Consider the following 18,541-nt stretch of genomic DNA (forward strand, 5'->3'; position numbering starts at 1 on the left):
CAATTGCTCTCCATTATTTAGGACACTGGTATACATGTGTGTGTATATACTTGTAGACAGTGGTGGGATTCAACTAATTTAACAACCGGTTCTCTGCCCTAATGATTTCTTCCAACAACCAGTTCACCAAACTGCTCAGAAAGTTTAACAACCGGTTCTCCCGAAGTGGTGCGAATTGGCTGAATCCCACCACTGCTTGTAAGATATCTAGGACATTTACAACTTCTATTGTTTAATGTGTTAAAACTGAAAACTAATTAAATGTTGTGCATGACAACTAAATAAATCCCTACATGAATTTATTGGCAGAGGCCTATCCCAAGACTTCATATTTGGAATAAAATACCTATAAGAAGGTATATGTGACATTAATCACTGGCATATTTAATTTCAGGTAATCCTCGATTTATGACCACAACTGAGCCCAGAATTTATGTTGCTAAGTGATAAATGAAGTTTTGCCCCATTTTACATCTTTTGTTGCCACATTTGTGAAGTGAATCATTGCAGTTATTAAATTAGTAACATGGTTGTTAAGTGAATCTGGCTTCCCCATTGATGTTGTCAGAAGGTCGCAAAAGATGATGACAGGACCCCGGGACACTGCAACCGTCGTAAATATGAACCAGTTGTCAAGCACCCAAATGTAAATCACGTGACCGTGGGGATGCTGCAAAAGTTATAAGTGTGAAAAATGGTTGTAAGTCACTTTTTTCAGTGTCATAACTTTGAACAGTCACTAAATGAACTGTTGTAAGTCGAGGACTACCTATACTGAGGTTGTTTTGATTCAATTCATCCATGTGATTACAACTTTTTGGGGAACATTTTTTTATCACACTTGTGATAAGTTGAAAAATGAATCGTGTTAGAGCTGCTTCGCTTCAATGTTTCAGGTGAAGGACCCCCTTTGCCCATCTCTTCTCTAAAATGCTAGACATCATTTCGGAATCTATTGTCACGGAACCAGCAGCAAAGAGAGGATTCTGAGATGTTTTATACAGAAGCCTCTTCCAATTATTGAATGTGTTGTGCCAAAATGAGTGTTGTAAAGTAAACTTCCCCAATCTTTCTGGCTTTTGCGGGGATGGGGAGAGGATAATTGTGCGCAAGCAGCAGGCTCACACATCTGCTGTTCACACGTACATGCTTGCTTGCTGCTTGCGCAGGTGGGGATGCATCCAAGTGTCCATCACGGCTATGGCCTGGTTCTGAACAGCTCAAGGCCCGCTAGTGGTCTGCAGCCCAGGAGTTGGGGACCCCTATTATAAAGTGTCCTGAGATAACTTTACATTTGTAGTTATAAAAGCCCCTTGTCAAATCAAATTGCAGCCACTTCATATAGGTCTACGATAGTTCTAGTTCCAACAATTTTACAGAACAATCCCAAATTATACCTAAATAACAGATCACAATATTGAAATATTTTCTGAACGCTACAGCAATATTACATTTAATAGCAGGAACAATAAATCAAAATGAATTGGGTGAGTTCCAGTAACATCCATGATAGTTGCCTAAGCATTGCTGGTGTCCTCTAAAGATCAGGGTAAACATTTCAATGAGACAGTCACACTGTGTGTCTTCCTCTCTGCCCCCACTCCAAGGAGATCTCCACTCTAAACATAAATACAATTACAGCACAGTAATATTAATGCACACTTTTTATTATATTAAAATCAGGCAATGGTCTGATACAATAAAAAGGCTGCTTATGGAATACTGTTAATTGTTTTTTTTTAATTACAGAGGATGTTAAATCCTTACAACTAATATGCTCCTTAAAAGAGTTAATGGAAACATCAATTATTCATTGACTTGATACTTCTGCTTTTAAACGTTGACTTTTGCTTTTTGTTTTACATGAACACTGCGTTTTTAAAGTTTCGTTAAGAGGATACATTGGATTGTTTGCATTTAAGCTTTGCATCCACGTTTCAGCAGTCAGTGGTCCAAAACAAGGAGTCTGAAAAAGAAGTGATTTGCCAAGAAGCCTCACCCGCCATGCATGGCAGCGCCATCTGATTCTTTAGGAAAGAAAATCATCTCCCTCTCTGCAGGACACAATCTCCTCTTCACAAAGTGGATTTGTCTTTATGCCAGCAGGCTACTACGGAGCCTCAAAGTTACGCATGCCGATGAGCAGTTAACATGGCATTCAAGCAGAGGTAGTGACCTTCAGCTCAGAAAGCTGGAGTGTTTGTTTCAAACATCCGTGTAGAGATCTTTCCGTAATATTTAGCCATTCTTAACAGACTTAAGACGCTCCTGGTAAATTACTGCTCTTTCACTGTATCAAAACCCTGTCTAATATGTCAGCCATGGCTAGCTTTCTGGTATGGAAGCTGCCACGGGATAAGGAAGGGAAGGCTGTTTGTGAGCAAAACCAGACATTCTTGTTTTCTCAGCTGGTGAAGATTAATTTATAGACCCTACCCATGCCCCCCCCCCAAATTGACAAGCATGAAGCAATAATAATAATAACAATAATAATAATAACAACAATAATAACAATAAAATCAGGCAGTTTGCCAGCCACTTACCTCTTTTGGCCAAATGTAAAGCATCATGGAAGGGGCAAAAAGAAAGCAGCACCCCAACCATGACAAGACAGACAGAGAGGAAAGTCTGAAAAGATCCCCCAGATCTGTCATCCCAAGGCCCTCATTCCGGGGGTGGGGGGGGAAAGGGTGAGACAGATATACAATCTATGCCTTAGCAAAGGTTTTGGGAGAAAGAAGAACCTGCCCCAAATGGCTGTGTAAGCATTCATTAAAAGCAGAAAAATAAAAACCAACCCTAGAGACATTCAGCATTTTACTAGAGTTTGCACAAAGGGAGGGATGACCGAAGATACCAAAAACATCCCATTAGTAGTCCATACAACCCAGACGCAGCTGGTAATTGAAACCTTATGGCACAATCTTTTGGGAATATTGTCTTGGGCAAGCCCCGTTGGATCAAAAGAGAACTGCGCAAGAATCAAGGCTATTCTGGCTCAGATTCTGCTCTTTTCAAAAGGGCTTGGGCAAGATCACGATCTACGGATTGTGCTTTCCAAGTCTACTCTAATAAATAGCCCTGAGCATCAACTCTATTGCAAACACACAAAAAGAAAGGGAGAGAGAGAGGGAGTGGGAGAGGGAGAAAAGGAGAGAGAGAGTGTGTGTGTTTGTTTGTGTGTGTGTGTGTGTGAGAGAGAGAGAGAGACGGGAGAAAAGATATAAACCCAGGCCAAACACACAGCAATGTGATTGTGTGATGTATGCTTTTTATGCTTTTTCACAGTCGAGTTCAATGTGACACACTGGTCTTTTGACAGTAATAAATTTAAATAGACTTTTCTTGATACCAGAAGTTCAACTATGTGGACAGTGGTTACACAGGACAGCATTATTTGTTATAGCACAACTTATTTTCAAATGGAAAAAAAAATTAGTATCATTTACAGTATCTCAAGATAAACTTTCCTTTGCAATGGGAACTTCCTTTCCAGTACTTGGAGATCTACAAGATGCATCTAGAAAATTTACTACTGTGGAAAATGAAGAGAGCTTAAATTGAATGATGGGGCATGATTTTTCTTTTTGTTTTTCATTAATTACTGTAACATTGTCCTTCAGGTGGTTGAGGGAGTTTCATATTTTCTTTAGACATCATTAGACGCCGGAGCTCTTGCAGAACAACTTTGATACTATAAGAATTCTGCCATTTTGCTAGGACTGATATGGCTCTTGGATCAACCTGGCGGAAAACAATGAACAAACTTAGGTCTCAAACAGCATCATGTCCCTTATTTCAACAACTAAAACAGTCAGGCCTAGGATTAAAGAACTACAAAAATTTCACAAACGCAAAAGGCTCCTGACTTACATTACTTGAATACAACTAGATACCCCCAATCCAGTTGATGTGTCACACTGTAAAAATGAGACAGTTCTTAAATACAGGTAGCCCTTGCCTTAAAACTGTTCATTTAGTGACCATTTGAAGTTACAATGGCACTGAAAAAAGTGACTTATGACCGTTTTTTACACTTTATGGCTGTTGCAGCATCCCTATCAAGGATGTCAAACCCGCTCGCATCACAGGCTGTATCGTATCACAATGTTTCCTGCCTTTGTGGAGCCGGGGTGGGCGTGGCCTGCGCAGGCTGTATCTGGCCAGTTTAACAGGCCTGGGTTACATGATCGAAAGTCACACATTTGTCAACTGACTCATATTTATGATGGTTGCAGGATCCTGGGGTCATGTGATTTACCTTTTGTGACTTTCTGATGAGCAAAATCAATGGGGGAAGCCAAATGCACTTTACACCCATGCTAGTAACTTCAGTGATTCACTTAACAACTGTGGCAAGAAAGGTCATAAAAATGGGGTAAACATCCATTTTGACACCTCTGCTCTAGAATACACAATGTTGATCAGCCACTGCCCTCTTAAGTACCTGATTGAGTCCCTACCATATTATTGGCTCTCTGTAAACTTTTAAACACTGAATGGTTTTCGGGAGTCTATAGAGAATAAAACATCCCTTGGTTTATTATTGCTGTTGTTACTGTGATTTTAGTTTACAGTTTTAAAATGCATATGTAGATGCTTCATTGTATTTTTATATTACTGCTTGCCATGCCAAATGGCCATTATTTACCACCAAGAATCTGTGGGCAGCACTGGTTATGCATGTAATAACTATGAATAAACAAACATCTTTATAAATAAATATTTTTAAATGACCATTTTATACTGCAATTTACTGTCAGAAGGAAGTGAGAAAAAGTGCTAAAATTTCCTTTTTCTCAGTAGCTTAAAGATACTCACTCCTTTCAGTACCCCAAGAGGCATACATATTGAAAGTGACTTACTATATAAAAGTAGTTAAACTTGTTTTGGCATACCCTGGTTTTTCCTTTCTGGCTCAGACTTGACAAAGCCATAGCTAATCTCAAGTGGAGGATTTGGGACCTAGAACTAGCATTTCCTATTTGCCTTATAGCTCAACAATCATACCATTTTGGTCTATTCTCAGATAATGGGCAGATTCACCAGCATTTTCTATGAAAACCATTTTTGTATCCTATAATGCAGTAATACAAGCCTATAGTTCATGTAATGTTAAGAATGCTGATACTAACTTAATGAAGGACAATCTTACAACACCAATTTTTAGGTTGCCAAATTTCTAACACCAGCTTGGCTCATAGAAATTAACCGGCTCTCATTCACTATTAATTATCTCAGGCTTTCCTATACAAGTTCTTTTATTGTTTTATATTTGATATACTGTTGTATTGTTATGTTTTTAAAAACTGATCTCAAGACTTAAAATATTGGATCAATTAAAAAACTATAATGCCTTCATCAATAAATTTGTAAAATATGTAGTTTCTCAAATGTTTATGACAGAAAAATGGCAAAAGAGAATAATAAATAACTAGCTTCATGCTTACAGAAATATGCTTCTTTCCTATTCTGCTTGAAAAACTTGACAGAATATTACTGTTAGGATAGAAACAGTGAAAAACTTACCACTCCATTAGAACTATTTACTCCATTCATATTAATTTTCGTTACAAATCTTACAAATGGAGGTGCTTCGGGATATTTAGGGCCACATTCTATTTTAAGGCTATATATTCTGTTTTCATAAATAGTCTGTGGAAGAAAAAAGAAATATTTCTGTCAAGTAATCCATAACTGAAGGACCATCGCATACATCCTTCCCCCCATCCTCCAAATGAACATGATTTGCATGCACATTTCATAATACAGTAAAAAAAATGATAACGACAGATGGACAAGTACATCTAAAAAATACAAAGATGTATTGCCTAATTCTTTTTTCTTTTTTTATTAATTATTTACCTGACATATGCACTCTGTATGTTTCCCAACAAGTGGTTGTCTTTTTAAATTAACAGGATGTACCTGCTATTGGAGGGAGAGAACCTACAATTTGGCACTCTACTAAATCACTGCTTGGATATAAATATTCTACTTTGCAAGCAGAAGGAATTTCATTTGTATTCATCCTTAGTTACTTGCATGGCCTGTAGTCTTTTCCTCTGAATTAAAAACCACTTCCTTAGAAGTTCTTTCCATTATTCAATATCTGATTTTGGAAGATATGGAGAACTGATGGGAAATTGTATGATGCATAAGCTTTCTGCTTACCTTGGGGTATTGAGGCCATATTCCAATTAAATAACCATGTTTATACTAGGCTTCTCCAAGAATTACAAAAGGCATAATATGTATAAAGTATCTTCCATCAGATGCATTCTAAGATTATCAGTATAAATTACTGACTTGCAAATTCCATTTGTTATAAAGAACATTCTGGCCTATAAATGGATAATTACAAGTGCAGAATGACAGTAATTAGGATACAATTTGGATTGCTAATTTATTTTGATAAAAAATAATGCATACTAGCTTTCTCAAAAGTAGTAACCACATAAAAATGAACACTAGTTCCAAACAGAGAAAAAATGAAGTACACTCAATAGATATACATGATGATATTTTCAAAATGTGGCATTGTTTCCAGACTAAACTCATTTAAATCAATTGGTTGTGATTGACAGCTGGATTCCTTTGTCCTCTTTATGCCATGTTGAACTGGGACCTGATGGTGACTAATAAATTAAGACTGCACCACAAAAGAAGCTCCATTTAACATTTATTGGAAAAGTCAAATGATTCATATATTTTATAATGTAAGAATCAAGTTCATGAAATAATTAATAAAAATCAATATAATTGTCTACACAATTATAAATAAATTACCGTAAGTCATAATCAGCAGCAAAAAAGCATATTAATATAGATCAGATGGAAATATGTTAACTTTCAAAATGTCTTAGGATAAGCATACTTAAGCATCTAAATAAATAATTCAATTTATAGAGAAATACTTATATCTATCATTTCGTATTATAAACTTTGTTTCAAGATGAATTCAACTCATAGTGTTTTTATGAGATGTCCATGCATTCCTGAGGAAAATTTAAAATACTTAGCATGGTTTTCAGCTTTAGAGAAAAATTAGAAAAGTAAACTTCTGAAGAGAACTTTTTTTTTTGCTTCAACTAGGAAAGTTCCAAAATAAAAATGCCCTGTCTTTCCATCTTGAAAGACTTACCGAAGATCTAGCATTAGAAGGAATTTGACAGCGTAGTCTAGCATTCAGGAAAAAGTTCCCCCTTTGATTATATCAATATTTTTAATGCAATGCTCTCTACATGGGGCTCCCCTTGAGGAGCACCCGGAGGCTCCAACTGGTGCAGAATGCGGCTGCGCGGGGGATTGAGGGAGCTCCTCGTAGCTCCCATGTAACACCTCTCCTGCGCAGGCTGCATTGGTTGCCAGTGGTCTTCCGGGTGCGCTTCAAGGTGTTGGTTATCACCTTTAAAGCGCTCCATGGCATTGGACCGGGATATTTACGGGACCGCCTGCTGCCGACAGTTACCTCCCATTGTCCGGTACGTCCAGTGCGCGCCCACAGGGAGGGTCTTCTTAGGGTGCCGTCGGCTAGTCAATGTCGGCTGGCGGCCCCCAGGGGAAGGACGTTCTCTGTGGGGGCCCCGGCTCTATGGAATGAGTTGCCGGTGGGACTCCGTCTCCTCCCTGATCTCCGGACCTTTAAACGCGAGCTCAAGACTTTCTTTTTTCACCAAGCGGGGCTGGCCTGATTGATTTTAGTATGGGGGGTTTTAGTGGGTTTTATAGGATTTTACTAAGGTTTTAGTTTTGATAAATTTTAGCTAATAATTTAAGTATACAGCGATTGAATCAGTTTTTTAAACTTGATATTTTATTTTAATTTGTTAGGATTCTTGTCGTTTTATTGGCTGTATACCGCCCTGAGTCTTCGGAGAATGGCGGTATAAAAATATGAATGAATTAATAAATAAATAAATAAATAAAAGCATCAGTAACTCTTAGTACCATGAATATGACATATTGTCATTTTCTGATTGGGTGCTCTATTTGTGATGTTATCCTAGAATTTCATTTGGTTGCTACTTCCTTGGATGTTCATTGGCTGGTTTTACATCCTGGGGCTTCCCAATTCAAACTAATGTTATTTTAATGGTTATTAGTTCAAAAACTGTATGTCTTGCCATCTAGGCTTCCTAATTAAATTTCTGAGATCCTGATCCTCCAAACAATAAATCAAGACATAAATCTGTCCATCCAAATGTCCTGCTCTTGACATTCTACAAATGGCCCTTGAACTTGTTTGGAAGTTCAAGCAGTGTAGCACATTGTATGTGGTATGCCCTGATTTAGGCATAGTACAGTTTTATCTGGGATAGTCATTCTCTTTCATGGAGAAACAGTTTTGGGAGAGAGACATGTGGAGCATTGAGAGAGGAAGACGACACACCCTTAGTGAGCCAGATCAAATCTGGTGATCAATGGGGTGGCCACCAGTTAGATTTCCTCACAACTATGTTTTCGACATAAAAATCACCTTAAGAAACTGAAGCTAAACTGAATAGTTGTTCTGTTCATCACAAAACTTGCTTCTATACAGCATAATGTAGGGATCTCCAACCTTGGCAACTTTAAGCCTGGAGGACTTCAACTCCCAGAATCTGCTGGCTGGGGAATTCTGGGAGTTGAAGTCCTCCAGGCTTAAAGTTGCCAAGATTGGAGACCCCTGGCATAATGCTTTGTTATAATGTAGCATATGCTTTTATAAGTAAGCATATTTAAGCAACATCAGTGAAAATTATTCCTGACATTATTTATATCTGTTAGGTAACATGCTCTACTATATTCCTTTGTGGTCAGATGGGGGTGCTATAAGCAAATATAAAAACTCACAGTTTTAAGTTGTCAATTTTAATTATGAGGAATTGGTAAGTGTACTATCTTTACTCCTTCGGATTTCAAAGTAACATGGCATATGATTTACTGTCTAACTTTCTTTCAGGCCTGTTCATAACTTTTATTTTTGCAGCTTTTCATCTTTCATCTGAAGAGACTGAGAAATCCTACATGAATTCTTTAAAGCAGTTTTGTTCAGAGTTGGTTCCTCAAAATAAAATGAATAGATCCATTTAAAGTAAATTTGCTTCAAAGTTCCATTTATGAAAGACATCCACAATTTATGCACAGCATATGGCATTCAAAAGCATGTTCGTATCCTATTCTCTCATCCATTATTGTAAAGCTGAACTTTTACCCACTGATTCATTAGTATTCATTATTTATTTTTTGATTCATTATTATGTGTTAAAAAGAAATTGTGATTAAATTACCCTGTAAGTCAAATAATCAGTTGAACAACAATCAATTTAATGCTATACTTTAAAAACACAAAAACTGAAATGGAATCTCCATATCATTTAAAAAGGCAAAGAAAAGAAGTTAAGCATGGGATTTACCATTATATAACCCTCTCATACTATGAACTACTACTGTATATTACAAAATCAATCACAAAAAATAATGTATCCTATTATAATACTAGAAATCAGATTTTTTAAAACAAAGCAATAGTTTTATATCTTTGAACTGATGCTTACCCTTGGGGGCCCAATAATCATGCCTGTCCATCTTGTAAGTGTCATATCTTCATCATCTTCAAGACCCCAGCTAACTGTTCCATCTCCTACTCCTTTCTGGCCTTCTTCTAGCTCTTCCAGCAGCCGAAAATTACGAGGAACTTTTACTCCTGGAAATAAATCAGATTGGACTTTTGAGATTAAAATGGTTGTTGGCAAAATAATATTGAGTATGGACTGAGGTGTTTTATTAGTATGCTAAACATTTAAACAGAATAACAGGGTTGGAAGGGAACTTGAAGGTCTTCTGGCCCAATCCTATGCTCAAAGAGGAAACCCTATACATTTCAGACAAATGGTTGTCCAATATCTGAAAAACTTCCAATGTTGGAATATTCACAACTTCTGGAGGGAAATTATTCTATTGATTAATTGCTCTAACGGTCAGGAAATTTCTCCTTAGTTCTAGGTTGTTTCTCTCCTTAATCAATTTCTATCCATTGCTTCTTGTCCTACATTCAGGTGCTTTGGAGAATAGGTTGACTCCCTCTTCTTTGTGGCAGCCTCTTAGAATTGGAACACTGCTAGTCCATGTCATTCCTAGTTAATAATTAACAATAAAACTCTGGATGCAAATCAAATCCCACTAAATCTAAAGGACTTGCTTCTGTGTATATAAGTAGTTAGAAAATAGGGCTGCAGCTAAAAGAAGCTATTAGTTTAAGCACCAAAGCACATATTAATAAATAGCAAGAATTATGTTTATAATTAGTCTGATAACAATCTGCATCCAAGATTATTCTCTATGGAAAATACCTATTTGATTTTACAGAGAAGTCAAAAGACCTTAGAAAAGAATCAAAGAACAACTGAAACAGTGATTTAATCTACAACTTATTTTACGTGGCAAATTAACCTTGCCATGCAGCGGAGAAACTATTATGTCATTGCAAGATGTTATAAAACAGAATGAGTATCTCTTGTGTTAAAGCTGTAAATAAACACAGAAAAATAAATATATAGTATGAGCATGTCCTTATTATAATAAAAAGTTAAGAAGCCATTTGCAGTGAGGAGATAAGAGAATCAAATAGAGGATGCTATCCATTCAAAAATTAGACCTGTGGTAACCTGTGGCTTAGTGGGTAAGACGCTGAGCTTGTCGATCGAAAGGTTGGGAGTTCAGCGGTTCGAATCCCTTGTGCTGCATAACGGAGTGAGCTCCCATTACTTATCCCAGCTTCTGCCAACCTAGCAGTTCGAAAGCATGTAAAAATGCAAGTAGAAAAATAGGGACCACCTTTGGTGGGAAGGTAACAGCGTTCCGTGCGCCTTTGGCGTTGAGTCATGCCGGCCACATGACCACGGAGACGTCTTCCGACAGCGCTGGCTCTTCGGCTTTGAAACGGAGATGAGCACCACCCCCTAGAGTCGGGAACGACTAACACATATGTGCGACGGGAACCTTTACCTTTACCTTTTAACCAAGATTGGGAAAAAGAAAACAAAAAACCTGAGGGGTCCTTGGTACTCTCTTGAATTCGGTTGTTTTCTTGCACACCTTTCATTACCCAAACTAGGTACCCTATATATGTATATGTATATGTATATGTATATGTATATGTATATGTATATGTATATGTATATGTATATGTATATGTCTGTCTGTCTGTCTGTCTGTCTGTCTGTCTGTCTACCTACCTACCTACCTACCTACCTACCTACCTACCTACCTACCTACCTATCTATCTATCTATCTATCTATCTATCTATCTATCTATCTATCTATCCACACTTATGGATCCACACTATCCACACTTATGGACACAGACAGATATTTATTTATTTATTTATTTATTTATTTATTTATTCATTCATATTTTTATACCGCCCTTCTCCGAAGACTCAGGGCGGTGTACAGCAAATAAAACAACAAAAATCCAAAACAAATTAAAATACTATAACAAGTTTAAAAATCTAATTCAACCGCTGTATACTTAAAATATTAACTAAAATTTTTCAAAAGCTAAAACCCTGTTAAAAAACCCGCTAAAACCCCCCATATTAAAATCAATCAGGCCAGCCCCGCTTGGTGAAAAAAGAAAGTCTTGAGCTCGCGTTTAAAGGTCTGGAGATCAGGGAGGAGACAGAGTCCCACCGGCAGCTCATTCCATAGAATTCATTCCATATATAGATATACAAAACCCAACTTCTTGCCTTTTGTCTTTCTTCCTTTCTTCCTATCTATCTATCTATCTATCTATCTATCTATCTATCTATCTATCTATCTATCTATCTATCTATCTATCGGGCAAATGACAAAAAACAACACGCCAGCTTCTTTCAATAGATTACTCTGCTGTTTTGCTCATTACTCTTCATTGCTGCACAGAATGGAACAACACTTCACCAACTTCCACAATGTGTTTACCAGATGTGTGGCATAACAAGGGCTGCACTGGCTAGAATTGGGAAAATGTGGCAAGATATTTTAAAAGCACCAAATGGGAAATGCTGTTATGGATATGACATATTGGATATGAATGATCCTTAAAAGTTAACACCAACATTATGTTGGAATGCATATCTAATAAGCATTTAAGCTGCTTATTTCATAAGTCTAATGGAACAGGGGGGAAAAATCCCAACAGAGAGAATCCTCTCCCCCCCCATAAGCCTGCTGGATTCCTCCTTCAGTTAAAACAGAACAAGTAATAACCATTCTATATTATTGCTAAGAAAAGTACATGAATATGGCCATAGAATCCCCAGGAGTTGATCTTGGCTGCAGGGGAAAAAATTATTTAGATAGGTTGGGAGCTTTAACTGTATTTGACTATTTTTCCTCTAAAGCGTTTATTCACAGGCATAAACAAAATTAAGCATTTGTCAACCGTAAAGTCAATATACTATTGCTAAACATAGTTTGTTTCCAATTACACCTGAAGTACCATCTGCTCCCCTTTCTAGAAAAACAAGAACTTAATAAACATTATTTTGTTCCTTGGTAACACCAGCATCAACAACTGTAACCTAAGATCAATGAGTTTAAACTGGAGCGAGTCTTTGGGAACTGCAGCTAATATTTCACATCTACTATACTGAGAAGTCTCTATCTATTTAAATGCAATGCTTCATCCCATTCATTTTATATACAGAAATACCTGCAGTTAGGACCATTAGGGACCAAGGGTTTGCTGAAACAATGCACACTTGATGTACTGATTGAATAGAGCTGAAGAAGCTTCTTGGATGAGAAGCAAAAGGTCTTCAAAGAAAAACCAGAAAGTCCAGTTGCCTCTTGTAAAAGCACCTTTGGGACTACTGATGGAATAATTAGCAAGGCAGAGTCTGTACATATCTCCAGGAGCAGGAAGTTGCAAGAAGCCAAAGTTGTCTGAAAGAAGTTCTGTTGGGTAGCTCAAATCCATGAATCTCATGAAGGGTGGGACAGGGACTTTCCACACGACCGCTTTTGAAGACGAAAGTGCAGGTTCAATCCTGGCAAGGCACAGCTTGACATATTCCAATGCTGTGTGGTTTAGGACTTTAAAGGTAATGACTAGCAATTTGAATTTGACTAGAAAGCCTTAGCAATAGTTGCTTGGTAGCTATTCACATAGCTTTTAATTCTGACTCTGCTGTTGTTTTTCTCACTTACCGTGGCAGTTGCCAAAGGGCCAGAAACAAAACTCCTATAATCCAGAATTCTGGCTCAGCTGCTGCTTTCCATATTGCAAAATGCTATCAGTAGTGGCTAAGATGCTTCTTTTTTTCCTCTAGTGACTATCCATGATGTTGACCCCATTCACTTAGCTCACCCTCCACCAGTGCACATATTGCTGTCAAAGGGTATCGTTCTTTTGCAGTAATTTTCTGGCAGGTCAGTCAAAGCCAATATCAGCAGCATCTGTGGAAAATTTCACACAACCAACCACCTCTCTAATTTCACATTTTCCTTATTTATAAAGCTTCTCTCCCACCAATTACCATGCTTTCTAACTCTTCCACCTTCCACTCCAGCAGATTTCATTTCTCTGCACTTAAATCCAGAAGAAATTACACTTTAAAGTAAAATCTTGCATTAAAACTGACAATTAAAGCTTGATATTGGAATTGACTAAAATAGATATTTAACTTGAAGTCATCTTTCAAAATATATTTTAATTAACACACACACACCCGAAATAATTTTGAGCTGTCCTAATATCTCTCAAAGATGCTGAGATCTTATTTTGGGCTAAAATTTAGGCTCTTCTATGCAGGCCTCAGATTTTATTTAAATGTCATTCTTGTCCTCAGTTAAGTGGCTTCTTCTGGTAACTTCTATTTGCTATTTTAATGCACACAGCATTAAATTTTACTGCTTTTAAAAAAGGATATAATTTTATGATTGTATTGACTTTAAGCCATCCCTGAATGAGCATTACTCATTAATGAATGGTTCCTGAATGATACGCAAGCATAAAAAAATAGGAGCTCAGTAATGCCTAAAGTGAGGATGTAGAACTTATGGCCGTCCAGATGTGGCAAACTACTGGTGCAAAGTGAAACATTGGGGAGTGGGGGTATTTATGGAATGAAAAAACTATTGAGGCGCCATGACTTTTCAGAGCCTTGTCACAGCTATTTTGAGGGTCTTTTTTGTGTCTTCTGAATATTTTCAGAAGATACTTGGATACACTGCTATTGAAATAACTCAAGGTGGCAAGCATATCCAACACACCTTCCTCTTATTTTCTCCACCACCACAACACTGTGAATTATATTAATATGGGGAGGGGGAAATACACATGACTAAATGCCAGTTCATCAAATTGGAACTTAAAGGTTTCATAAGCAACACAAATTGCTACAATATATTCTTGAAGACTGCCAAGTGTACACTTACTGGTTTCTCTGCTAACAACATCTGGATGGTTTATTATTACCCAGAACTCAAGATCCTCAAAATAAAGATATCCAGGAGGCCTAAATATATTAAACTGACATTGATTTAGCAAGAGGAAAGTATTTTATACTATTGTTTCATCTGGGTGGAAATCCCTCTCAATGGAGATTCTACTCTTTGCCTATCTGAATTGCCATAGGAAGACCAGCGTTTTGCATGCAAAACAAGTGCTGTACTACTGAGCTGTATAGTCCTTCTAATTTTATTCTAGTTTATCTGGTATGAATTTATGATCCTTAATGTAGATACAAGCAGCCCTTTCAGAATCCGTCTACAAGTGACTACTTCAGAATTTACTTGAATTCACTTAAATAGTTCACTTGACAGAGAGAAAGATGAAAAAGAGTAATGGAGGGATAACATAGTGAGTGAGAAAACTTACTTGCTAAATTGTATCTCCATAACGTATCCCCAGGAATACTTTCTCTTGAATAATTTGCAGCTTTTAAATAGCTTGGCATAATTTTTCAAGCTCTGGAGCTTGGGGAAAACAAATTAGAACCATTTCTGCCAGCCAGAGTTAACAACAGTGCAAGCATCCTCCGTAGCTAACAACATTGCCAAGGCCATTCTTTTTTCATTCCAAAGACGGCAGATGTGTATTTGCTGCCATCAAACTGTTTAAAGCTAAAACTGTATTCCAAATGCTGTATGACACACAGTATGCACCTATGATAATCTGAAACCCTTAGACCAAGGGTGTCAAACACAAGGCCAGCAGGCCGCAGTCGGCCCGCAATGTGGTCAGATCCGGCCTGCGGGGCCGTCTGGAAAATGTAAGGGGCCAGCCCACATTGCTTCAGCTTATCTACCCAATGCGAAGAGGAAACATGCCAGCAGTTTGGGGAGTGGAGTCAAGTTGGCCACACCCACCCAGTCAGCCATGCCCAGTAAGTAGTGTCAAGCCATGCCCACCCAGTTGATCACACCCACCATGTTGGCCAACGCCCGCCTGGCCCCTTGAAATCAACCACAGCCCTGATGCAGCCTTCAATGAAATTGAGTTTGACACCCCTGCCTTAGACACTCATCGATTAATTTTTTGGCAAGTGCTCTTCTCCATCCCGAGCTATGTTCAAATGCTTTACGCAGCATGGAAAGTGACAGGATTCCAACGGACGCAACACATTTGTCAGCCAGGCTAATTTACTCCTGTTTTCCAGTGGCTCACTGGTTCTGTTAACTCTCCTTGATGGTCTCTCATCAAAGCAGAGAAGAAAAATCTCAGCTGTGTCAAATTGACCTGTCTCCTGCCCCTAGGTTTAGACAATTCTAAAGCCACAATCTGTTTGGTGTAGTTCACAGCCCTGCCCAACACCCACAAGTTCATCACGTTATCTAATCAACTCTTCACACTCAATTGGATACAATCTTCAGGCAGTCTCCATCAGACGCAGGATGTCCTTGAATACGGAATGTTGTTATGACTAACTTTCTACTGCTCCAACAACAACCCCCTCCCAACTTCCCCAGCTAAAATATGTGGCAGTTAAGAAGCAAAAAAGAAAATTGCCTTCCAAAACTCTTAGCCTCATCTACTATATAAGATTGTTGGTGTGGGGAAAATAGGAGGTGAAGGAGTATTAAGTATGTTCACTGCTTTAAGTTACTCATAAAGTAATAAAGGCAGTTTAAAAATCTAATAAATAGCCAACTTTCACAAGTGGATTCCAATCTGGAAACCTTCTACACTCACAAACTACAAATGCAACCTTGTTTGTTCAGCACACTTCAATGCCTTTCCTTCAGCAGAACTAGATGGGAAGTAGTAGAACTCAGTCTACTGAGAGATGGTCTCCTTGTGGTCTGAATGAACCTGAGATTTTATCAGGTTAATTTACATGCAGGCATATTTTTATCTCCTGCTAACAAAAGCTGAATCTGTTTGAGGGAGAGGACAGGTCTGTGGGAAAGCAGATCAGAAGCCTATAATTTAAGTAGTATGCTAAATATCTATTTGCAGTGATGCCCATAAAGCCGAAAATGTCCTAATCTTGGGAGTGATGACATTATGAACTTTCTTTTTGCTTTCATTTTATTCTTTTTTATTTCTATTTATGTTAATAGTATTTTTTTTTCTTCCTAACCTTTTCCCGTAAGTGCAGGCTGTACTTTTTTTCAGATTAACCCAGTACTGATCCATTGGTTGTGACAGGAATTGATCGAGTGGCTTGTAGCCCAAGCCTGATGTCATGGCCTGAGAGTGAATGACTGCCCCAAAGTAACCCAGCCAACTTTTATGCCTAAGGCAGGACTAGAACTCACAGTCACCTGGTTTCTAGGCCAGCACCTTAACCAGCATACCAAACTGCCTCTTTTAGGTGTTATTGCTATTAAATATGTATTATAATATGAATGTTTTATTGTAACTTGTTTAATTTTTTTCCCTTTCTTGTAATTTTTTAGATATTATATTAGTATATTATATTTTATATTAGTGTTACACACTGCTTTCTGGTATAGCTGGTCCTCCACTTACAACCACAACTGAGTCCAGAATTGATGTTGCTAAGTGAGAAATTTGTTAAGTGAGTTTTGTCCCATTTTACAACTTATTGCCACATTTGTTAAGTGAATTACTGCAGTTGTTAAATAAGTAACATGGTTGTTAAGTGAGTCTGGGTTGCCCATTGGCTTTGCTCATCAGAAGGTAGCAACATGACCCTGGGACCCTGCAACTGTCATAAATATGAACCAGTTGTCAGCATACAAATATAAATCATATGACCCTAGGGATGCTACAATGGTCATAAGTGTGAAAAATGGTCATAAGTCCTTTTTTTCAGTGCCATTGTAACTTTGAATGGTCACTAAACAAACTGTTGTAAGTCGAGGACTACTGGTCATTGCTTTTATATATTTTTTAAACTTGTATTTCACTGACTGTAATTAAGTACATTTGAATGACAGTTCTTGACAGAAACGTTTCCTACATCTTATCTAATGACTGAATTCATAGATACAGCTAGTTAAGAGTCATTTCTAAAAGTGATAAAGATCACATGTAGCCTTGACAATAAATGTGATGCCTTGAAGGACATCTGCAGGGACACCAGAAAGCTTCCTTGTGCACTTGATTCGCCACTATAAAAACATAGATCAGGATTAGATAGATTAGTAATCTCATCCAGCAATGCTCTTTTTATGTCCTTACTGCTAATAGGTCTGGCCCCAGAAGAGTGCAGAGTGGGGGGAAAGGGGGAGAGGAACCTTTCACACAATGTAATGATAAATTGTTTCTCAAGTACCTTAAAGTCCTATCCAGAGTTGGGCTGCTGCAAACCCTGTAACAGTGGGTTCTCCAGGAACTGAAAATGTGAACATGTGCACGCGGCGATTATATAGGACGTGATAGCGTCAGGGCGGGGCCAGCCCTGGTTGGAACTACTGTTTGCCCGAACGGGCAGCAGCCCAGCACTGATCCTATCCTAATTATAGAGGTAAGGTCTTGCTTCTAGGTAGGAGCAAAAAATCTCATTTTGAAGGGTTTGTGGCACAAAATGTCAGAAAACACTAGATTTTGAGTGCAAAACTGCTGTCTTGAATGTGGATCACTTTCAAATGCTTGAAACTGTTGATTTTTGTTGATACACAAAAAATGGTAGTTTTAAACTTGAAACGGGTTCTACAAAATTTTAGATTTAAAATGGTTCAAAACCAAGTATTTTTGCATGTCTTTATTCTTTTCCCAACTTCATAGTAATATGAATATTAGGGATAAGTTCTAGGAAGGCTTAATACAAAATTTGGGAGATCTTTTCCTTGTCGGACCTGGAACAAAAGCCACCTCTTATCCTTTAAAAGGGCCTCTGTGGCTCAGACTGGTAAGACAGTCTGTTATTAACACAGCTGCCTGCAATTACTGCAGGTTCTAGTCCCACCAGGCCCAAGGTTGACTCAGCCTTCCATCCTTTATAAGGTAGGTAAAATGAGGACCCAGATTGTTGGGGGCAATAAGTTGACTTTGTATATAAATATACAAATAGGATGAAGACTATTGCTAACATAGTGTAAGCCGCCCTGAGTCTTTGGAGAAGGGAGGGATATAAATGCAAATTAAAAAAAAGCAACA

The 18,541-nt window shown here is 37.9% G+C and overlaps 1 protein-coding gene across 6 annotated transcripts in view; it reads right to left on the reverse strand.

Annotated features, from left to right (window-relative positions):
- Nucleotides 1-1,646: 1,646 nt before the first annotated feature.
- Nucleotides 1,647-18,541, reverse strand: part of LOC131194218 (ubiquitin-conjugating enzyme E2 variant 1) — a 69,950-nt gene continuing 53,055 nt past the window's right edge. For 5 of the 6 annotated variants that reach the window (XM_058174962.1, XM_058174959.1, XM_058174960.1 and 2 more), the window contains 3 exons: nucleotides 9,540-9,688; nucleotides 5,530-5,655; nucleotides 1,647-3,744 (listed from right to left, as the gene is read on the reverse strand). In XM_058174962.1, coding sequence (XP_058030945.1) covers nucleotides 3,598-3,744; nucleotides 5,530-5,655; nucleotides 9,540-9,688 — 422 coding nt within the window. In that variant the 3' untranslated portion in view covers nucleotides 1,647-3,597. Of the gene's footprint in view, nucleotides 3,745-5,529; nucleotides 5,656-9,539; nucleotides 9,689-10,818; nucleotides 10,883-18,541 lie in introns of those variants that run through there. The other variant, XM_058174957.1, reaches the window with a different exon arrangement.

The sequence above is a fragment of the Ahaetulla prasina genome, chromosome 3 (assembly GCF_028640845.1).
Source record: "Ahaetulla prasina isolate Xishuangbanna chromosome 3, ASM2864084v1, whole genome shotgun sequence".
In the NCBI taxonomy this organism is placed as follows: domain Eukaryota; kingdom Metazoa; phylum Chordata; class Lepidosauria; order Squamata; family Colubridae; genus Ahaetulla; species Ahaetulla prasina.